This window comes from Sceloporus occidentalis, unplaced genomic scaffold (assembly GCF_023333645.1).
Source record: "Sceloporus occidentalis isolate IW3139 unplaced genomic scaffold, rSceOcc1.0.p SCAF_122, whole genome shotgun sequence".
Lineage (NCBI taxonomy): Eukaryota > Metazoa > Chordata > Lepidosauria > Squamata > Phrynosomatidae > Sceloporus > Sceloporus occidentalis.
This window is the reverse complement of record NW_028317102.1, coordinates 2,393,987-2,418,251: the sequence shown is the minus strand read 5'-3', so window position 1 is coordinate 2,418,251 and position 24,265 is coordinate 2,393,987. Positions and strand designations below refer to the sequence as shown.

General features: G+C 37.1%; 1 protein-coding gene across 1 annotated transcript in view; it reads left to right on the top strand.

The window, feature by feature from the left end:
* The window catches only part of LOC149282157 (FRAS1-related extracellular matrix protein 1-like), a 56,390-nt gene that overhangs the window by 16,747 nt on the left and 15,378 nt on the right, over positions 1–24,265 (top strand). The window contains exons 15-27 of the mRNA XM_089498591.1: positions 640–892; positions 2,156–2,350; positions 2,928–3,113; positions 4,193–4,389; positions 7,231–7,456; positions 8,378–8,522; positions 9,439–9,580; positions 10,981–11,176; positions 14,795–15,059; positions 19,038–19,452; positions 22,821–23,022; positions 23,697–23,841; positions 24,022–24,151. Coding sequence (XP_089354717.1) covers positions 640–892; positions 2,156–2,350; positions 2,928–3,113; positions 4,193–4,389; positions 7,231–7,456; positions 8,378–8,522; positions 9,439–9,580; positions 10,981–11,176; positions 14,795–15,059; positions 19,038–19,452; positions 22,821–23,022; positions 23,697–23,841; positions 24,022–24,151 — 2,697 coding nt within the window. The remainder of the gene's footprint in view (positions 1–639; positions 893–2,155; positions 2,351–2,927; positions 3,114–4,192; positions 4,390–7,230; positions 7,457–8,377; positions 8,523–9,438; positions 9,581–10,980; positions 11,177–14,794; positions 15,060–19,037; positions 19,453–22,820; positions 23,023–23,696; positions 23,842–24,021; positions 24,152–24,265) is intronic.

Sequence of the window (24,265 nt, the reverse complement as noted above, 5' to 3'; positions counted from 1 at the left end):
ATTTTGCTTGGTAGAACAATATGTAAAAATCTAATTGTTCCCAAAGTTAAAATAATTAGTATGTGTTCATGTTTCATGTAAAATCAGCTCTCATTTAATAAATGTTTTAATGGGAAAATATTTATAACTAAAAAAACATAGTAGACATAATGAAACATTAGAATTGTTCTAAATAATTTTAATAAAAAAAACAAAAACAATAAAGACTGTAGCCCATGAAATACTGGGATGTGATGTCGTTGCACAGTTGCTTCTGTGAAAGATTAATAATAATTATAGCTTTTAGGACAAAATCAGATGTTTGTCTTGATACAGAATTATAAAGTTATATCTACCCATTGGTGGATTTCAGTAAAATAAAAAATCTTTTATATCTCTTCGTATGTAATAAGGTATGCACTAAGCGCAATAGATCATTGCGATCTGAGGTTACCTTACAGGATGGTTCTATAGGAACGTTCTTCTAAAAGCATACCTTCGCCCAAGCCTCCAACTTTTCTTACCAAATGTAGAACTCATTTGACCCACAGTCATAAAAGTCTATAAAGGTTATGAAAATCTTTAGTCCTTCAATGCAATATGTTTAATATCTGGATTGATACAACGTTTCTATTGAAACATATTGTATATTTATTTTAGATTACCCCAGTGAATGATAAGCCTCCAGAGCTACAGACGGGTCTAAAGTCCAGCCTGGAATGTCCGGAGGGAGGACATGTTCTTATCACGGCAGAAAACCTTTATGCGACCGACACCGACAGCGACGATTCAGGGTTAACGTATATGATCGCCCGCGTTCCGATGTATGGCATGATCCAAAGAGGAGGGGTGATTGTAGAACGGTTCAGCCAGCTTGATATAACGCAGGGATTCATCTCTTACATTCACACAGGTAGGCAACACAGCCTTGGTAAAAAATATATAAAAATAATATATATTAATTATGACTTAAATCACTTGTCTGGGCAGATTGGGATTGACTTGCAAGGTTACTTTGTTACCGAGATCCCTGCTGAGCTTAATGCAAGTTAATTAAGATGAACCACACTCGAGGGGAACACTCCAGCCATCATATGAGCTTAAATGCATATGGTAGCTGCGTCGTCCCTTTAAATTTACATGGAGCCAGCCATTTTTTTTAGCATTTTATTATTATGAATGATTGTTAATTCCAGCAGGAATATTAGATCACCCCAGTGAAAAGCACCCGCCAAAGAAAATGAGGAAAAATCATTAAAAATAAGCTTCCCCTTGATGGTTATGGGGTAAGGCGGTGGGGTAAATACGGATTCTCCAATTGAAATGCCAAGTAAATGCCCGGTGGGCCGGTGGCTGATATGGCCGGGTGCTTTCCCTTACCGTGGATCCGGTGGCAGATCAGATCTTGTAGCGTGAAGCCGCCAAGATTTTGTCTGAACCTCTGAACCGCCGCAATGACATAAGAGAGTTTGCCGTTCAGCACCTTTTAAATCGCCACCTGCCACTCAGAATAATACACCTAAAAATACGAAAGACTAAAGTCGTGTGATCCTTGAACCTTAACAATAAATAGAACACTAAAGAAAGATAGACATTAATTACAAGCCGCATAATGTTTATTAATAATGAATTGATGTCCTGGAAAGTTTAGTGTGTTTTCTCATAGTTTGGGTCATTATTAAACTTGTACTGCTAGAGCAATTAAGTTCTCTTTACCTAATGTATCGGTTCTCGTGTCAGTTCTAGTTTTGCTAGATCTTTTGAATGTATGGAAATTATTGGAGCTATATAAAATAATAATAATAATAATAATAATAACTATAATAGTAATAATAATAGCTATGATGATAAAAGTAATAATAACAAAAGTGATAAAAATAATAATTACAGTAATAATAATAATAGCAACGGTAATAATAATAATAGCTATAATGATAATAGTAATATTAATATTAATAATAATAGCAATAATGATAAAAAATAATAGTTACAGTAATAATAATAGTAACTGTAATAATAATAATAATGATAATATTAATAGTTATAATGATAATAGTAATGCTAATACTAATAATAGCAATAGTGATAAAAAAGAATAGTTACAGTAAAAATAATAGTAACTGTAATAATAATATTAATAATGATAATAATAATAGCTATATTTTTTTTCTCATAGCCGGTGAGATTGGAGCCCATCCTTATGTAGACATTGTGACATTAATTGTCTCTGATGAAGAACCTAAAGTGAAGGATCCATGTTGTTCGGAGAGACCGCTTCCCCCACCGGTGCCGCTTCACGTCAGCCTTCCCGTGTACGATCTGAATATTACCGTCACGCCCATTAACAATCAACAGCCTGTTTTAAATATTGGTAAGTATAAAAAACATAAAAAAGCATCGTTCAAATTATTTTCTTGGACACTTTGCAATTATCAAATCTTTTTTTTTTTTTATACATTTATTTATCCTATTTCAAACTTTCCCACAGGCAGTATGATAAGGAGTCGGGGGGGTTGTCTAGTAGATTGGGGATCAGATAACAGAGCGAGAACTCAAACAAACGGCTGTCTGAAAACATTATATTATGGGGCAAAAGCTAGAATGGTTTAAAAAAAAGGAAACAGCGCAATATTTTAGAATTTACTTTTAATCTGATACTAGTTATGAAAGAAATGATGGTAATTACCAATTTAAACAAATATTTAGAAATAAGATTATGGGCAGGTACTCCTATGCATAGTATTTGTCGGAAGTAGGTGATTTTTGTATCTGCTGTCATATTAGTGGTCCTAAATGTATCACGTAACATCCATCACTGGGATTGAGGAGGCTATAAGGAGTTCCGGATTATCTACCAACGCACAATGCCTTCTTTACAATGAAGAGCACGTTTTTCATAATATTGCCCAAAGCTCACAAAAGTTTTACGTCGGTATTTATCTTCTCAGGGGACGTATTCATTGTATATGAAGGGTCTTCATCGGTCATCCAGCTAAAGCATATGAACGCCTCAGACTCTGATACTCTGTCCGAGAACTTGATGTTTGTCGTGGAGACACAGCCAAAGTATGGCTACCTCGAGAATACAGTCCCGATGCCCGGATCCGAGAAAGCTACATCTGAAATAAACATAAGTAAGATCCGGATATTTAGAATGATTGTCCCTTCAATTTTCACTCCAGAATTATCAACTTTGTATATTAATTAAGATAACTACAGATCCATCTTAGTTCGAGGGACAGACTCGGAGATGACCCTCTGCACCAAGTTAATCTCCAAAGCCTGGTCCCCATTAAGTCAACAGGGTTACAATTTTTGGATAATTTTGGTTAAAAATGAGCTGGCACATCCATCACGTACCCAACACCCATCCATCATGAAATTTTGGGTATCGAATCCTAAAAGAAACAATTTAAGTATACAGCTTTTTAAAGGACCAGTGTAAATAAATATTTTCCAATGTGTAACTTAACTTGCTTACTCTATTTAGTGTTCAGGCTGAATTAAAGTCTTTATTTTCGGATTACGAGAAACATAATTTAATAATAAATATTAATATTATTTAATGTAATATTTCATTTTTTTTAAAACCTAGCTAGCTTAAAAGACTTATTATACTTAACATATAACCTAAATTGTGTCCGATCCATGCCCATAACCCCCCGAGGCACTTCTATTGGGGATGAATATTTATTTTAAGTGTATCTTGGATACTTTGGGATGATTCACAGCGTGGTCAATGTTTGCTGATTATAGAGTCATCGAGAGTATTTTGAATGCGAAATTTCCAGGTATATTCAAAAAAGGGAAGAAAAGTATACTTTATGAAAGAAATAATATTTACGTTCCTCCATTGGATTAAGCAAGGCTATACGTGTGTGTATGTGTATATATCTGTATATATACTGGTATACACGTGTACAGGCTACACGTGTGTGTATGTGTATATATCTGTATATATACTGGTATATCTTAGCTACAATGTTTCATTGTTACAAATGTCAGAATGAAGCAAATTGAACAAGTTTGAACCTAATAGGCTTTTTGTTGAATATATATATATATATATATATATATACCGGTATATATATATATTTTTTTATTATTTTAGTATTATTTTAGTATTGCAATATAAAGTAATAGTTTTTTATTGGACTAAGATTTGGATGTATAACTGTTAACAAAAGAATGTTTTTCCCCCCCGGTAATTTAGGTTCTTTTAGCTTTTGGAATATCAGCACCGGGCACATCCAATATGTGCAGAACCACTATAAAAAACGGGAGCCCACCGCAGATTTTTTCATGGTATCTGTCAGCGACGGGATCCAGAGGTCTATGGCCATGCCGTTCTACATTATTATTAAACCCACAAACGATGAAATTCCACTGCTTCACATCAGAAACATCACGGTGAGGCATTTTTTCTATAAAGATCCCATGAATTGAGGGGGTGACCTACCTACCTACCTTAACCCTGACCCTTTGTACCCAAACAAGGGGGTAGAAACATCTTTTTCCCCACTGAATGTTTTTAATCAAGAAAAACGTTGTCTCGTTTTGCTGACTTAATGACTAAATTGTCATTGATACGGTATTGCTACAGAAAATGAACAAGCCTCCAGACTTATAATGGAAGGAGCGCGAGTGTGAGATTTATTAATACAGGGGGGCAACGGGGCATGCTTCACAACTAGGGAGCTGGACTTACTCCTGGACTTACTCCTGGACTTACCCCTTTATGCCCCTAGTTTAAAAAAGGAGGCGAGGTTGAGCAGGGTCACATAACATGCTTTGCATGACGCCTCGGGAGTATCGCAGCAGCGGTGTAAGTGTCTGGAAGTGTGTGTCTGGATGTGCATGTGTGTTAGTGTAAGTATCTGGGTACATTAGTGTGCATGTGTGTTAGTGTCAGTATCTGGAAGTGTGTGTCTGCATGTGATTGTGTGTTAGTGTGAGTATCTGGGTACATTAGTGTGTGCGTGCATGCATGTGTTAGTGTAAGTATCTGGAATGGGTGTGTGTGTGTGTCTGGATGTGCATGTGTGTTAGTGTGAGTATCTGAGTACATTAGTGTGTGTGTGTTGGTTTAAGTATTTGGTAGTGTGTGTTTGTCTGGAAGTGTGTGTTTGTTAGTGTGAGTATCTGAGTACATTAGTGTGTGTGTGTGTGTGCATGTGTTAGTGTAAGTATCTGGAAGTGTGTGTGTGTCTGGATGTGCATGTGTGTTAGTGTGAGTATCTGGGTACATTAGTGTGTGTGTGCGTGCATGTGTTAGTGTAAGTATCTGGAAGTGTGAGTGTCTGGGTGCGTTAGTGTGAGTTCCCCTCTCAAGCCCAGTCTGTGGATCCGTTCCCGAACATAGATAACGTTAAACGATTTGAACACTGTCTACACAATGATCATCTGAACCGAATCCCACCAGTGGTCCATACCTTGTATAGACTGCAGTTAGAAGGAACCAGAGCTTTAAATAAAAGCTGCCTGTGGGGTTTGGCTGCAGAAAAAAACATCTGAATCTTACTTTTAAGATTCTTTTCCCAGGCATCGTTTCCGTACTATCTGCCATTTTCCTTCAAAGCAGGGGGGAAAAATCTGATTTGGCGTAGCAGCATTTTGGGTTGTTTCTGCTGAGCGCTCCAGACTCATCTCTCCCCATCTCAGATGTGTGGTGGGGTTCTCGCTGCGGACACCTGCTGCTCCGGGACGGGATTATGTGTTTATTTCATACATGCCTCAGGACAGCTGCTAATGATTAGCTGTCTTTTCCTTCCCAACAGGGCCGTTCTTCTAAGGATTAGAATCCTCCGATAGATCGGCAAACGTTTCTTAATCAAAAGTACGCAGAACACAAAAGAGACAAAGTAATTCCGCAAATGTAACATGGAGTAGCTTTTAAATTAAGCTTTTTTGTTAATAAATCGAACTGATTCATATTTATGTTCAAAAGGACACATTATCTATAGATTTTTTTTTACATAGAATGTATTTTACCGAGAATAGCATGTTTTTAGATTTATTTCATTTTCAACTTCGACCCAGAGAACATTTATGATTTAAAAAAATTCCATATTTAAACATATAACATATATATATATATATAATATATAATAAACAATAAATAAATAACATTATAATTTATACTCAGTTGTAGGTTGATTTGAAGCAGAAAGAGGCAGACATTTTACACTTTTTTAGACGTGTAGCTGATCTCTTTTTTTTTTCTTCTGTTTTTTCCTTGTTTTTTTTAGAAGGAAAAAGACTCGTTTTTCTCAGGGAGCGGAAAGCTTATAACTTTTTGCATATGAGTAATGTTGAGGCCAAGAGTGCTCCTTTTGAATTTTTTATTTGTTTTCTCTTTTTTTTTTGGATGGATTACTATATTTTTTAATGTTTTTTTATTACCCACAATGTCTTTAAGTAATTATTATAGAACTCATAATTTAATAATAAATTATTTAGTTCATTAAAGACATTGCAGATTCTCTTTTTATTTTATTAAAGCTTTTCCAGCGTCTCTATTAGCTCACGGACCCCATAAAGGGTGAAAAAAATAAAAAAAACATTTTTACCCCCCCTTAAAAATACTTGTAAGGCAGAAGTGAAGAGGAATTAAGTACGGAATATGGGGACTTGAAGGACAGGATTTCACTGGCAGGTTCGGTGATGGGCTTCCATTTGATCATCATCGGCCTCCAGTGAGTCGTGCCGACCGCAACGTGTAAACACACCGCGTTAAAATAGAACATGTCTTTCTGCAGACTTCCCTGGCACACGATAAATGCATATTAAAACCGAGCCTCCATATGTGGTTCTCAGCTGGTGCAAATCCCAGAATCGATTGCAAAAGAAGAAAAAAACGAGAAGACGCCGGTGCCACACACAGAGCTTCTAAATTTAGCTTATCAAATGTTTATAGAGGAACAGAGAACGAAGTGCAGTTAATATACGGGAAATGTAACTTTTTTTCATGCACCCGTTCTGTTTTTCTTTCCATGAGTAACTTTGGAGAAATATTGTTTTGGTTTTTAAGGGTTCCACAACACGCATTCCGTGTAACTGGCCTAGGAACGTCTCCAAGGAGGAGCCTTCTCACCAAAACGCCATCCTAGATGCCAAGATGCCTTCAAGTTGGCTCCCTACGTAGTCTCGTGTTTATTCTGGGTGTTAACAGTTAAAGGTGTACTTTTTTCATTTCACAATTTTCTTTTTTTTTTCAATAAGAAAACCTGTTTTCTTTTTCTTCCCACCTAGATAATTGAAGGGGGCGTTTGCGAGCTAGGTCCAGGCATGTTAAATGCAGAAGACTTGGACATCCCGCCGGACGCATTAAACTTCTCCATTATAATCCCTCCTGCGCACGGAATGTTATTAAACGGCGCATATGGCAAAAATATCAGTTCTTACAAACAGCTGAATCCGGCGGTACTTCGTGGAGACCTCCGGATCCACAGCTTTACCTTGGATGAACTCAGAGAAGGTTTGTCCTAACAGCCCGATCAGCTGGCCTCTTTATTGCTTCCATCTCTTGTCTCTCAAATGGACCATCCATGGGCCGATGAACAAACAACGATCTCTCAGCGGTGTCTTAATCTTTGCCGTTCCACGGCCTCACCGTAACACAACCTCTCCTTATCCTGTTGGGCTTTGAGAGGTTTTTTTGGTCTTCCATCAGAGGAAAGTCCTGGGTGATTTTAGGATCTGGTTTGTGTTTCTTAATCCTTTACATTTTCTACTTGTCCGCTCTCCAGTTCGGAAGATGTCTCATGCCCCGGCTTCGGTGTAACGTAGACTGTCAACGTCCTCTGCTGGAGGACCAAAGTCACTGCAAACAACTGGTTTAGTGTACATCACCCTATTGTTTTTGGTGAAAAAACTTTTTTTTTTTTTGAATTGTAAATGGCCGGCCATCTCATTACCTTATAACAATATATGGCAGATGTCTTGCAATGAACCAGATTTCTGCGAATGCATATTGTGCGCCATGACATCATTTTTATTAACCATTTTTCCGCCTTGTCCTCAATTGGTTACTGGTTCATAAAACTACAAGCTGTGCCTTCACCAAAAATATACGATAAAAGCCTCTGCCTTTCTTTTTTTTTTGCGCGTTTTCAATATAAGCGTTTACAACAGAAATTTCCATGGTAAAATTAATTAACTCTTTAACAGCTAGTGTTTTTGCATATCAACCAGTAATGCAATTGAAGAGTCCTAGAACCAAGTGATATTTATATGAAAAAAAACTTTATATATATATATATATAGGCAGATAAAGGGGTCGCGGCCCCCGGCATGTCTAATTGCGATTAGTTGCTTTGAAAACGGGTGATTTATCTGCCGAGCCAATGAACTATTTCTTGGAAAGACTGAATAGATGATTGCTCTTTATTTCTGGTAGGACTGCAGATTGTGTACATGCACGACGACTCCGATAGTCTCCGGGATAACTTCACTGTGCGGCTGACAGATGGCAAACACACAGTCCAAGACACACTACATGTCCATGTCATACCCGTCAACGATGAAGTGCCTCGTCTTACAAGGTTAAGTATCAAACATGATTACTAGATGCTTCAGTACGACACATATGTCCGCACACACACACACACACACATATATATAAAATACTATCTAACAGAAAATATTTTGGTCCAATTAAATTGCTACTCTTCTTTCAACACTATTTTTTGAAAAATAAAGGGTCGGAAGCTAGGCTGTAATGTACGGTGGTAGGCAAGCGGAACAGTCTCCCAGCAGAAGTGGTAGAGTGGTAATACAGTGAGGGTATTAAACATGCATGGGATAGACATACGGCTCCTGAATCTAAGACGAGACCAACGACTGATTAAGGTTTGAGTCTCTACAGCGGGAGAAACGGGCAGACTAGACGGGGGCCGAAAGGGGGCCGATCTGCCTTCGGATTCTGTGTTTGTATCGCTGATTGCTGTCTGATTGGGATTTGTTTGGGATCTACACCAATAAAGCAAACACCTGTGCAGTAGAATCGTAATGAATCCTTTTTATTTTTCACTTATCAATTTCTACTGCAATTATACTTAATTGTGTTTTTGGTCTTTACACGTCTGTAAATTGAACGCGCGCATTTTATTTGGGGGGGGGGGGATTGCCAACAGTCTGGCGTCCGTCTCAAGGGAACAATTGCCCTCCAAGCTGCTGAGACGTTAATGATTTCGACCATCACCAGAGACCGCTTCTCTGTTGATGGGCAGTCTCATAAAAGACTGCAGCTGCTGCAGAATCTCTTGGGGGGGGCCTGTCAATCATCGCTTTCCTTTACGAAGACAAAACATACGATAATTTTAAGCTCGTGATGGACAGCTTGCACCCTTAAGAAGTTCGGCAGACGCCACAGCTGATCAGTTATAATCTGAATTTGGCGTTATTATCACTAATTCACAATATTTCATATTAATATTACTTTTATTCTTTTCTTACAAGAAATGGCGGTTTGGAACTAGAAGTTGCTGAGAATAAAGTTATATCGAGTGTCGCTTTAGAAGCCGAAGATAAAGATTCTCCAAGAGATTCTATTTATTACATCATCAACAATGTCCCGACATTTGGAGAACTCAAATTAAAGGTCCGTGTTTTAATAAATAAATACATTTACAAAATTACAAAATTTCTATATGACTTAACATCCCGGCAGCTTATTTGGGGCCATTTCTCTATAGTTAATTATTTAATTAAAATACATCATATTCTAGGTCTTTTCGGAATATTTTTTTACAATTAACTTTTTATTTTTGAGTACTGTTTCAGCCCAAAAGAAGATGAGATGTAATCTGATGAAGAGACCTCTGAGGTCCCAAAAGCTTATGTAACATTAGATGTTTATTAAGTATAAAAGTATAAGTTAGCACCAAAAAAACCTCGGAAAATGTATAAGGTGCCAGAATAGGACATTTTATTGGCTGTGGGGTAGTTCGGTCTATTTTTTTTTTCTAGAGATGGCGTTTCTTCACTTAGAATATTTCAAGTAATGAGAGAAGTTGAACCTATCTCGGGATTTCTTGGCCATATGTGAGACATCGCGCCAAGCCGCTGCTTCGGCTGTGGTTTTCATTTTCCAGAAGTTACAGAAGAAAATAAATTGAACAAATGTGACTATCCTCAAAATAAAAACAATATGGGGGTGCGATTCTGGAATAGAGACCATTGGCTTCAATTACATTTTACATCAATTAAAATTGAAAAAAGAACAGGCAAAAGTCAAATGGACCGTATTATTAAGAGCAATTTTGTTGGTGAACGTGGAGCAATCAGCAGGAACGTCAGTTACCATGGTGACTGTTACACATTTAGAGCTTTGGCCCAGAGCAGCTGTATAGAAGTATGGTGTAGTTTAGGCCCCCCTTTTCTTCCCCTGATGCCCCTCTCTCCTCCCGTGATGTCCCTCTTTTCTCTGAGCTCGGAATGTTTTGCTGGGTATGAGGGTATCGCAGGGTTCTACGGCCCTAAAAGCCCCGATAATGTGTATAGAAACAGCACGGAACAGCTTTATAAATTAAACAGGGTAAATAAAATACATTATTCTTCTTCTAAATGCCCCACTCAGTTACACAAATACCCAGCAAGAGGGCACAAAGGCACCCACCTCAGCCCCGCCTCTATTCCCGCCTCTAACCACACCCTTTAAAAATATTCCACTTTATCCATTTCAAATATTGAGCGTTAGTTCAGAGAGGGAAACATTTTGCTGATCCAAAGCGTCTTTCTACTGCATGATGAATTATTAATGTGTATTTTCCCCAAAATTGTCCATTTTCCCAAGAATTGGCAATTATCAACAATTTACTTGTAAATGTTTATTTCCTACCAAGAATCCTTCTGCCTATGCCCTTAATAGAATTCCTCTCTGGACTATTCTAGAATACAGATGCGTGACTTTTTAATTGTCTACGTTGTACTGAGCTCAGAATAGGTCAGATTAAAAAAATAACGATTAGAATGTTTTAAAAATCTGTTCCGTTTTCCCAGGTGGATTCGGCATGGATGACACTTCACCCCGGCATGAACTTTACACAAGACGATGTGGATATGAACCGTATCTGGTACTTCCACACCGTGATCCTTGGCTGCAGGGGCCACGACAGCTTCCGGTTCTTTGTGACGGACGGAGGGAACAAATCTCCTCCGGAAAGTTTTTTCATTTCTGTTCAGAACCTAGAGAAAGGTAAGAGGTCAGCATTGACTGGGGCAAATCCAGCCATGCAGTCTTAGACTTATCCGCAGGACAACAGGCTCGACGCACACTAACCAGTCCTGCCCAAAACACATTTACAGAAAGGGAATTCATTAAAAGCCAGTAAAAAGGAGCAAAGAAAGGATCCGCTCAGGATGTAGCTACTGCCTTAAGGCTATGCACCCTGGTGGATAAATGTGGAATTGCAAGTAATTATTAGGAGGGCAGCCATATTTATTTCCTGTTTTCAAGAGCTGCGAGATTATCGCTATGTTATCTCTCCTATTATTAAGTTGCTGATTGTTGGTTATTGGTTGAGGCAGCCTTTGTAAAGATCAGAGAACTTTACGACAAGACATTGGATAATGCTGCTGCTCTAAGACACATAGCTCAGCTTCCAAGAGGTTAACGCTTAAACAAAATATCTCCAAATATAATTACGCTGGTTGAAAAAGTATTAGTTATAGGTGCTTTTCAGAAATTAAGCTTTGAAGGTGACATTAAACAAAAGGAAAACTCTTGTGTCCTCTTTAAGGAATCAGCGCACCAACCGCATAAATTGAATTGTCTGTCTACAATAATGACTTGCAGATGAGCAAATTAAAATACCTGCTAGTTTAATAGATAATTTAACAGTTAATTTTAAAAACTTTAGACAGAAAAAAGCCCTCAAATTTAAGATGACCATCTACAAAAAAAATATTTTTTTTATCCATGATGCAGTGACTTTTAACATCATTGCAGCAGAATCCATTTCCTTTATGTATTTATTTTTTTTCATTTTTCATTTTTCATTTGATTTTCTTTCTTTATTTTTAGAATTTTTTTATTAATAATAATAATAATAATAATAATAATAACAAATTATAAAAATAAATAAAGTAAAAAAAAAAAAAAAAGGATATTGCTACTTGAGTTCACCGAAAGCAAGAACAGGAGTATTCTGGCACTGAACACAATAGCTGTTGATTACAATGACCGTTGTCCCGGTGGATTGTGGGAGATGCAGTGTACAATGTAATGGTGCCAGTGTTTGCTAGAAGTCTTACATTTCTGCGAGGAGTGTGTAATTTATTGAATGTGGGTTTGTGAAATGATGCCCCTGCCAGGGAGAGATTGGCACCGGGAACTCAAATATTGCTGATTCTCCCAGGAGTCTTCTCTGGCAAAACCCTCTATTGATTTGTAAGGCTACTTGTTCTCATAACGGCTATGAACCAGGAGTGCCATCTGCAAACCGTGATTCATAAACACTTTGTCAGTCTGCCATGTACCCTGACATCATAAAAAACAACAAGAGACATTGTAATAAAGAGAGTAGGCACTGCAGCCTACCAATTAAATGCATCTAATTTATTTGGGCTACAGCTGAGACATTCGTTATTAGCTAACCACTGCATTTGTTAAATCTTTATTATTATTATTATTATTATTTGGCCAGATGAGAGCTAACTGGCCCTTGACATAATCCATTAATTCCAAATAATCATCAGAGCGCTTTATGCATCATGGAAAATGGCAAAAGGAAACGGTTGCCAAAATTATAATAAACACCGGGAAAAAAAAAGGGGTACCTTGTGCCACAATGAAGGGTTAAATTGCTCTTTAAACACAATAAAGTGACCTTTGTAGATTCCCATCCTAACAAAATGTGCATGTTGATTTGTATTAAAGAAGAATAAGAAATCCAATGCTTTGTTCCCTACAAAAATCTAAAATGTATAGAGATTGTATAAATCCCATACTCCCAGCCGGCGTTACAATATAAGGTGCAGGAGCCTATAATCTAGACACAACCTGCAAATTAAATCAATATGGTGATTTAATTTTTTTCTCTTTTTATAAAACCAATGAAATTCTAAGCTGTGAATTGTATCTTTTCATTCTTCATGGGTTTATTGACATAATGTTTAAAATGTTCTTACAAAGGCTAGGTACGTTAGGGATACCAAATAATAAGTGAATCCCTGCGCAGCATTTTGTTCATTAGAGAGAAAGGAGAAAGAAAGAAGAAAAAAAAAGACAAGTGAGAGGAGAAAAGAAGACAACAGAAAAGAAAGAGAGAGGTAGAGTGATGAAAGGAAAAAGAGAGATGAGAGAATTAAGGAATTATCGACGATGGAAGAAAGTCAAGAAAGAAAAGAGGAAGATGGAAGAAAGAGAAAAAGGGGAGAAGATGGGTTGGATGAGAGAAAAGAAGAATAGAAAGAAGAGAAGAGAGAGGCATAATTTCAAGAACAGAAGAGGGATTAGTGAGACACACACTTATACAAATACACACTCACTCTAACATACATATAGACACTGTCATACACAGACAGACACATACTCACACTAACACAAACACCCTCATGCAACCCGCTCACCCTAAGTGAAGCCTCAGCCTGTCTTCAATTCAGCTCACATAGGGCAAGCTGCCATGCATCTACTGCAAGATCACATAACCCTGAACCCTAGTTGGGTGACACTAACACATAATCACACTGACACATTTGCACACAGACATTGATACACACACACTAACATACCCAATACACACTAACACACACACACACACCCTCATGAAACTCACTTACCCTAAGTGGATCCTCAGCCTGTCTACTACCTCTGCAAGATCACATAACACAAGGTTACATGAGCCCAATGAACCCACTAAACCTTAAATAACTAAGGGTCAGTTTGGGGACACTGCCTTAATTGGTGTTGCTAGTTAGTTATTGTGATCTTCTACTGTGTCTTCTGTATGTGGTCATCCTAACCAGGACACATGTAATGATTTCTCTTTATGCCATCTTGCTGTAAAGGTATTTGGCATCACAAGGGGTAGAGTAGGTGGCAGAATAGGCAGAAAGCCTTGACATTTTATATTTCAACATATTGACATTATTTATATTTTAAGTAAGCCTTGACATTTTTGTTACTGTATTTTACTGTTAATGTATTTCCTTTAATTCCTTTTCTTTTTATTTCTTAAACAGAATCCCCAACATTCTATATCCTAGTAATGTCTCCACCATATATTTTATTATTATTTATATAGCACCACCGTAATCCACAGTGCTGTACAATGGGTTATATATATATATTTATTTTTTTTATTTTTTATAAAAAAAATTATTAATTTTTTTTTACTTATTTTAAAATGTTTTTTTTATTAGTCCATCCTTTTAAAAAAAAAATCAAAAAAAATAAATCAGAAGAATAAGCAGATTTAATTCCTCAGCAGCTGAAGAGTCTCTGTTGAAGAGGAACAGAGACTAACTGTATTTTAAAACAAAGCATTTATTCTAGTGAACGTAATTAAAGCGATGCCTTCTTTTACATGCTGCAGGCATAACACTGTATGTGGGATGTGGCTCACATGGCAGACGATCTAAAAAGGACACTTATGTGGCCAAAATATTGTTTTTTTAACTAAATTCCATCAGGTATTTTATGATATCCGGCACATGGTTTAATAATCTCTTAATATATGTCAAATATAACCATTATTTAGTAATAAAATCTACAACATAAAATCTGAAATGTTTAAATACATTTGTATATTTTGATGTATTTTTTTCTTAATTTTCACCCACTCTTTCCTGTTCTCTCGTTATTTTTCCATAGGTGACATTGTCCTACTCACCAGGCCTGTAACTTTAAAACAAGGTGACAGGGTGACCTTAATCACAGATGTTATTTTGGCAACAGATGGCACTGGCAAGCCAGGGAAGCTGCAGTATGCCGTCTCTGTGCCACCTGTGCACGGTCAGATTGAGTACATCAATTATCTCGGCGTCCCCATTTCAAGTTTTAGCCAGTTGGACGTGGCGGCTCAGAAGGTTTGCTACGTTCACGACAATAGCCACGAGGCCGGAAAGGATTCCTTCAGGTGAGGTCGGAGAAAGGGTTAAACCAATGGGTTTCTGGTGCAAAATGGGATAAACCCGTCAATTGTGAGGTTGACGTATTTAATTTGAAACTCTAGCTAAAAAAAACACCTTCACCTAGCATTGATTGAACTGAGTGTTGATTAGATACCATGCATGTTTAAATTTCCTCACTGTATGGGCCTCTACCACTTCTGCTGAGTGGCTGTTTCACTTTATCTACCACCCTCTCATTAAAATACAACTGCGGTACACACATACAGTAGTGGTAGGAAAAATATATTTAAAAAAAATGTTACCAATACCATGCATGTAGAATGTAAGAAAAAAACCAAGATGGAATCTAGGCGTTAAAAAAAAAGACTACTTTTGGGACTGCAGCTTCCCTCGAAGGAACATCCTTTTCTCAGTCAAGTGAACATTTTTAAACTGCTTGTGCACTTTTTCAACCAACTTGGGGGAAGCAGTTTTAATCAGCGCATGGTACTTCCTGTGAGTTATTACGGCAGCTTCCTGCTCAGGTATATGTCAGGAAGAGATGCGCTTAAAGCAAAAATGCTGTGTATGAAAAGCTTTAATACTGTCTGATTTATAGCCCCAAGGGTTTCTACAACCCAGGGCAGCTGACCAGCCGCCGTCCACTACTTACCTCCACAGCCGACTTAGGTCATCAGGCCCACGGATGCCGCTGTTCAATGGGCCGGTTACAGGGAAGATCTTTGATCTCCCCAACCGGCCCACTTACACTATGAAGGTGCAGGTGCCGACGGTGAGAGGGCGGCTGGGGGAGCTGCCCTCGGTCAAGCCGAGGGCAGCACGGGATTAAATGGTTACAAAGGAGATCTCTGTCACCCCCATACCGGCTCATGGAGCAATGGCACCCCTGGGAGTCTGATCGCCCAACAGGGTCAACAGCACCCAGCTATGGAGCAGCTGCTGTCCACTGGAACTAATAAAATGGCAAACGTTACAAATCCTTAAAAATTTACAGCAAACATAAGAACTTTCCGTGTTTACATTTTTTATGATGAAAACTATTTTTATTTCACGAAACTGTAAATACTGTTTAGTGAAATTAAAGAAGACGTTCTCCAGATGGCAGGCAGTTTCTTCTGGGGAAAAAAAACATATGCTGGCTATTATAACTCTTAGACACAATAGTCATATTTTTGTCGGTGCTGAAAATATATTTTTATTTTAAGTGAAATATGTTCAGACCTTCTTTATACGATTTAGTAATTAAATAATTAAATTAATTATATAATCTAGGAATTATCGCATGATTATTTATTGTAAAAGTATAAAAACAAAATACGTATATTTGATTTATGTATCTATTTGATATAATATATATATAATATTTATTATATATATATATAATAAATATTATAAAATGTTAATGAATTAGTGTGGATGTGTAATGCCAGCACCTATGGTGGCACTTAGGGGGCACTTAGGAGTCCTGGTTGACGTTGGAGCCAAATGATACTGGGAATTTTGCTGTTAGCAACTATAATTATCTATTACCATTACTGTCACTTTATGACAAGCTTTTTCTACAGCAGAAGCTCACTGGGGTTGGACCTTCATAATGTAAAAGTCAAGGGGACATGTTCACTAAAACGTTGGGTGGTCAGTCGAGTTAAGGATTAACTAGGCTGATCAAACTCGATTTCAGTCGCATGCTAACACTTGCAAAAAACTTGAAGATTCACTTTAAAGTGCGACTTTACATTTTGCACATTACAGGCGAGGGCATATCAGTGAATACTAGTTACACGTGGACTTGCATGTCCTCCCCTGTAACATGCAAAATAACCCTCCTGCTACATATAAAACAAAGCATAATTATAACGAAAATATATAAAAAATTGAAAAAGATATAATGAGGGTGGGGAATCGTTAAATTCTGCAAGAAGTAGTTAAGATGCCTTTTCCTGCTGGGAAACAGAACATTCTTAGTACATACATTGGTTATTTGTAGATATTAGATAGCCATGCAGGTAAATTAGAGAATGGCAGATAGGTACAGATTCAATGGTGAGAATAGAAGTGTCAGGAGACCTCCATGTACAGCAGAGCCAGAAAAATACTGCTCTAAATTTAAAGAACTGAAAATGTTTTTACTCACTTTAATGGGCTAGTCCCATGGAAAAAAAACAGTTTTCCTCCTTGAGTATAACCCCCAGCGCTGTATACACTAATAACCCCCCAGCGCTGTATTCGGCAATAACCCCCAGTGGCTCCATCAACACCCTCAGCTTTTTCATCTTATTAACTCACATAAAGAGACCTCTATGCCCCCCCACCCACCGCCGGCCGGCATCTCTTCCTCCAGCATCGTCTCCCCCAGCGGTTAACATGTCTGCTTCACAAACATCACCTTCAAGAGATGCCAAAAAATCGGGTTTTTTACATTTAAACAGAAGCGCACGGAGAAGCCGTAGCCATTGAAATGAATTTCTTGGGGCGCGCTTTATTAGGTTAAATACTGGCTCATTATTCGGCAGCACAGCCGCGTCTTCTCCAAATGTTTATCGTGTTTTGTATCTGGTACCTTCTGGTGAATCCGAGTGCCAGCTCCCCTCTCCCGTACAATGCCCCGCTATATTTCATTTTCACTATTTTTGGAACGGAGCTGCCGGTTCCAGGTGATTTAATAAATTGCTTTTTTTTTTTGTTTTGTTTCTTTTTTAACTTACCCATCTGCTCAACACATGCGGAACTTCCAATCTGTCAGCACTTTGCAACGGGACAAACTGCCAGAAACGTAGGGGTTTTTTTTATGTTTTTTTTTTTTGACAAATTTGTTCCCAATTAGACAAGTGACGGATTTAACAGATTTCTCGGCAATAGAACGGGGAGGAAGAAGAATGCAGCAAAAGCTTTATGGCTCAAGTGAACCCACAAAAAAAAAAATAGATGACTAGGGAGAAACTAGAAGCAGCCAAGTTTTAACACTAACCATTTAAGTATGTCGATAATTAATATATCTGTATTTATTTGCTATATTATTTATTTAAAACGTAATTTCTTTTTTAATTATATGTTTTTTTTTAATTATGGAAGGTTTGCACTTCTTTGTACATATTGAATCCCTTTGTCAATCTCTTGGGGGGACTCTTCAAGTTGAAATGTGAGTCCAGACATGGAGCTCCTTGCTCACCTAACACCTCACTGATGAAGCCCAGGAGAGGCTGAAACATATGCCTGGGGCTGTTGGTTCCCTCGTTCAGAGGAAATTTGCTCAGAGTTTGGGTTCTAATGGCCTCTTTATGTGCTTTATTAGTCTGATAAGCTGGTGAAGATATAATTCCTCTATAACAGCACAAATTAACTAAAATGTTAGAATCTCCAGAGTGGGAATTCAATGTAGGTCAAACTATGTCCATGTTATCATTTCTCGATGAGTTAATTGTGATTTTTTTTTTGTACAGATGAATTAGTTTTGGATTTATCCATCTAAAATTTTGCCTGGAAACATTCTAATTTACCAATACTTACGTCCTTTGGAGACTGCCAGCCATAAAGTGTCATGGCCACCCCGTCATACCAAGTTCCGCACTGCTTCCCTACATACATGCCCCTTGAAAAAAGTCTCCAATATTGGTAACCTATTTTTTAGAGGTCCTGACGTCGCCAGGGATAGTTCTGTCCCCAACTCAAAACATTACAGAACCCCCCCAACTGTCCAAAAAAAACCACCGTTGTACTTGTTATGGCTCCACTCCATGTGTTTTAGGAAACCCCATAAATTAACCGAAGGGGAAATATATTTTACGGTATTCAATTTTCAGTAACGTAGGTCGCCATTGACAAAAAAATGGTTTTATCTCATTGTGTTCCAATAAACTCCTTTTATCTGGAGGCCGCCATTGTTGTCAGTCATGGAGTATTTTGGGTGGCTTTTCCTGCTGAAGCAGTTGCAAAAAGTAACATTTAATGTTTTTTTTATTGTTATTTCATGTTATGTTGTGTAGTTTCACCGTAAGTAATGGTCTGGTGGCCAAGGACGGTTTCATGGAGTTTATCATCGAACATCCAGATCAAATTCCCCCAACGTTACTCATCAACAAGGGAATCCAGTTACCGGAAGGCAGCACCGTGGTGATTTCATCTAATCTTCTCCAACTCACTGACCCAGACAGCCCCGTAGAGAAACTGAGTTACACCCTCATCGAGTACCCGCGATACGGACAGCTCTACCTGAATGGTAGGATTATGCAACAGAACCATTTCTCCCAGACGGATGTGAACAACATGTATCTGTCTTACAAACACTATGGAGGAGCTGGGCAGGTGGACCGTTTCTCTTTCATCGCAACCGATAACTCCAACAAGGGCTTTTTGGTCGATGGTCGGATGAAAGAAGATGCTGTCGTCTTTGTGATACAGGTAAGAGTAACGGTATTCGATCTGTCATTTTATTATTATATATGATAACAAAATACAGAAACGTTTCAGATATTTTTTCAGCGTCTAAGGCAATAACCTATCAGAGACTGCTGTTGTGTCACATGACAATTAAGCATTTCCCTTCAAAAAATTATGAGCGATGCAAAATTTTACCTCATTAAATTATGATTTCTCAGAAAGTTTTACGCATTTTCCACAATTTCACCCTTTTTTACACCTGTAAAGTACTGCAGAAATTGTGAATAAATGGATGTAATAAGTTTACTGACTTCGTAATGTATAGTGACACAAATGCCACATCTTGATGCAAAAATCACTCTTTTCAGATGGCAGATTTCGGTTAAAGGGATAGATGTACCAAAAAAAAATCATATGACTTGTAATGTTAAGTACATTTCTCTCCCCTGTCCTCCTAGGAGATCTTGAGAACCTTAGTTTACAATCTTTTCCGTGACCTTTATTTTTGGTTGGGGCAATCTCACTAGGTACTAATATCCTGCTGGCCAGCATTACCGACCACAGCCCCGACGTGCAACGAAGCAACAGAGTAATCTAGGTTGAAGAAAGTGAATTACGTTCAACCTCACTATTGATCCAGAAGAAGGCAAAAAAATCCTTCTTGACTTCAAAATGGCCTCTGATTTCTCATTGGACCAACAGGCGATAACTAACTCTGTCCTTACAACCAATTATATCCCGACCAAGCTAACTCTTGGCAAAAGTTTCTTTCAAGACTTGTAAGAAAGAACTAGCTCTGAGTAAAACTTTTATAAACATCACCTTGGATAACCCGTGGCGTTTACGCGACAACATTCCCGTGATTTATAAAGTAGTTCTGTTATAAGCCAACATTGTGGATGAACCCGGACATGCATTAGTCTGTAACACATCGCAATCACACATCTTCACCGTCTTAAATTTATCACCGACGGCACAGAGTCTCTCATTATCTAAGCTTCTTTATAGATGGAACGCAAACATGCGGTTTGGCCTTTAAAGTCAACTAGAAACACAAGCGGTCTAAAAATATTTTAAAGAATTTTTATTTTTATTATAACTATTTTGTTCAATACTAGTTTTAGAAGCGTATATGGAGTTAACCATCGCACTTCCTAATTTAGCACCAACAGACAACTCAACCAACCCAAGAATTCTTCCAAAGGGATTTTTTTTCTATTTTTTTTCTATTTTTTTTTTAATTTATTAATTCCAGTATAATGTTTTGCCTGAATATATGATTATTTTATCTTTTTTTTCTAAGCACTTAGAAAATATTTTCTCTATATCTGTTGCCCGCTAGACATTTATAAACGACTTCATGCTAAGAGATGCTTTTTTAAAAATTTTTACTCTTCACCAGGAATAAATACTGAGCGTACTAAACTGCTTACTTAGAACTGACAGGTCTAACACGTCGAGTAATTCTGCATTCAGAGTCACCAGAGACAGGCACCTCTGGCAAAAGTTCAGGAGTCAATGTTTTGGAAAGATTTGTCGGACCATCTCCCCGGTGAGTGGAGGTCCCACAGCAAAGATGCTGAATGTTAAACTACTTAACTGTTAACTTGCTGTTTAAAAGCAGGTTAAAAAAAGCTCTTTGAAATACACAAAAAAAATAAAATAAAAACAAAACAAATTTCAAAATGTATGTTTTGTTTATATAACAGAAAACACCTATTTTTTTTTTTTAATAGTTATTTGAATTTATGTTAATATATACAAGAAAAACGTGGAATGTTTAGTTGTATTAACTTTTAAAATAACCAAAAAAACATTATTTTTAGCTAAAATTTAATAGGTTACATTGTATTAAAGTATTTAGATATCTTAAATTTAAAATTAATTTTAATTTCAGATAAGAATACGCATCTGTTTTTTTTCTCCAGATGTTGTGCAATTTCTCACTTAATTTTTCATCTGATATCTGAGTCTTTTTGTAAAAGGGCACAAAGAGTTAACGGAGAGGCTGCCGGAACGGCATATTCCTTATATTCATGGCCTAGTTTACTAATCAGTTCTCGTAGAACGTCACATAGAGAGCTGTCATTTAGAACGCAGTCAGCGAAGCACCTAATTAATTGGACAAAGCATGAAGGTGAGCGTCCTCGGGGATGTGCAAATTATCTGAAAAGGTAAAAAAATAAAGTTTTGAAAGATTTGCTAAATTTCTCTGTAGTAAAAAAAAATAAAAAATCCAACAATTAACTAAATTACAATTTTGGAATAACAAACCCATTTTGTTCTTCATTATTTAGATATTTTGCGAACATATGTACATGCTAAGGGTATTTTTAAAATATTTTAGTTTTTTCAAAATCTTGGGTTATTTATACATTTTTCCCCAAAATATACTTTTTTTTTAAATGTATAAAATCTTTGATATAGGGTTTAATGTACTTTGACTCCCTATTCCTGGACAGAAAGTGTATAACATTGGAGTTTTTGAGATACGTAACATTATTTGGATGAGATATAGAACGGTTGTCATTGTTACGTTTGGATATAATATTTTCAGTTTAACTACCAATGTAAAAAAAAAAATAAAAAAAATATTTTTAGTAAAGCCCAGAATTGGGATTAGCTGGCCACTTTGTCATTGATTTAGGCGTTTAGTTGTCGCCTCAAATGTTAAGATCTCTAGAACGAGACCTGGATGGAATATTGGAAATCCCAGCCGTGGCTGTAACCGTGACAACTTCTTTTTTCGGTTCTGTTTTTTTTTCTTGCCTACCACCGTTGTAGCAGAAGTGAGCAGAAACCACCGCTCTCAAGCGTTGTGACCTCACATGACATCTTTATGTATAATCTCTGAGCTCATATAGCTTAGAAATAGAGTAAACCCTATGTCTATGTGCTTAAGGGGCCGAAAAAGGAGTGGGGTGGATTGTCATGGGAAGCGGTTGAGATGTGACGGAAAGGAACGCCTTGTCGAAGGGTCCCTCGTTTTTCCTTACACACCCAGGAACCAGGTTTTTTTCCGGTAGGAGATTCCACAGTGGGGACAAAATACCTAGTTTTGGAGATGGATGAATTTTTTTGGAGCGCCTGTCCATTGATTAAATGTTTCACTTCCATCTAAATAGATTATTTGGAAAGTCCAACCTCAAAAACTATCAATTAGTTCCTTGCTCATAAAACCTCAGGTTAGTTGTTTGGTAGGTCATAATGTAACATGAGCAGAAGACACTGATAGATCAAATTAGTGTTGCCATAGCAGCAGAAAACTTTTTGAAACTTGGCTTTATGTTTTTTTTTTTGTTTAAACCATCACTTACTTAGATAAATTTGATTTACCAGCCAAGGTCTAAGTGTTCGACTAAATGAATGTGTTTGTGGCATCTGCTTAGGTGGAACACGTGGATAAACTTCCTCCAAAAATACTTATCAAAGAGACCCCGACTACGGTGGAAAACACAAAAGACCGGAGAGCCTCCATCTTGATTACTTCCAAAAACCTGAAAGCATCTGATCCCGACAGTGAAGATGAGGATCTGGTCTACACGGTCCTACGAACCCCGTATTTTGGCCACCTGGAAAATACTAGAACAAGTATTTCATCACACGTTATATATACAGCTCGGAGTTGGCCGAGTTATTTCTCCATTCTCAAAATCTGCCTTCAGTACACCCACCAGTGGATATTTTACATATTTTTTTACATGTCCCCCCATATTATATGCCCCTGGAGCCAAATTTTCAAATCAATACTATCATTGATCGTGAATAAAAACCAAATGTATCCACAATCAGAAGAGATTTCAATTAATATTTTTAAATAGAAAAAAAAATGTTAAAGATTTTATACTAATCCATTTAACATATATATATATATATATATATATATATATATATATATATGCAAAATGCTTAATATTGTTTAAAATTATTATAATTAATTATTATAGTATTTTAATTACTGTAGGGCAATATTTTCATATTCGCCATATTTCCTATAAAAATAATTTTGATTTATATGTAAGAAATTCCGTTGTCCCTTAAGGAGGATTTGGGTATAAACATGGACTCACATTTTGTGAGATGGAATTCTAATCATAAAGAAACCCTTGTAATTAAAAGGAAATTTCTAAACTTTTTCTGGATCCAAAATATGTTAATTTAAAAATGTTAAAAATAAAAAAAAAAAGGCTCCATCCTATGATATTGCTGCGTTTGACTGTAAAGACTTTTGATGTAATATTTGGAATATTTTTTGTGTTTTTTAGTGGACTACGTGGGAATTTCCTTCACACAAAGAGAGCTAAACCAGAGAGTCATCCGGTACATCATAAACCCTTCATTTGGAGTGAATTCCGACAGCTTCGAATTTAAACTCTCCGATCCGGCAGGAAATTCAATTCCGCCAGTAATGTAAGTTTACCAATTTTCTTATTTTATTTACTACGGTATAATGTCTCCCTCAATAATTTAACTAGAGGGAAACAAACTTAAAACTCAAACTCAAAGATGAACACTCAAGCGGATGTATCATTCTCGGCCGCGCACACACAGTATCCTCAATCGGTATTTTTTTATCTGCTGTTATTTCAGGTTTGAAATGAAATGGTCTGTGATTGAATTAGCAGAGCCGACATATCATATTTGTGAAGACTTCGGGACCTTGGCCGTGAAACTAATCAGGACGGGCGGCAGTAAAGATCCGGCATTTGTTGGCATAAATGTAGGTAAAAGTAGCTAAAAATAATTAGTGAAATAAACCAGTATCTTCAAAAATATATCATTGACTTCAATGATATATTTGACTTTTTTTCCCATGTTTCCTATATAATGTTAT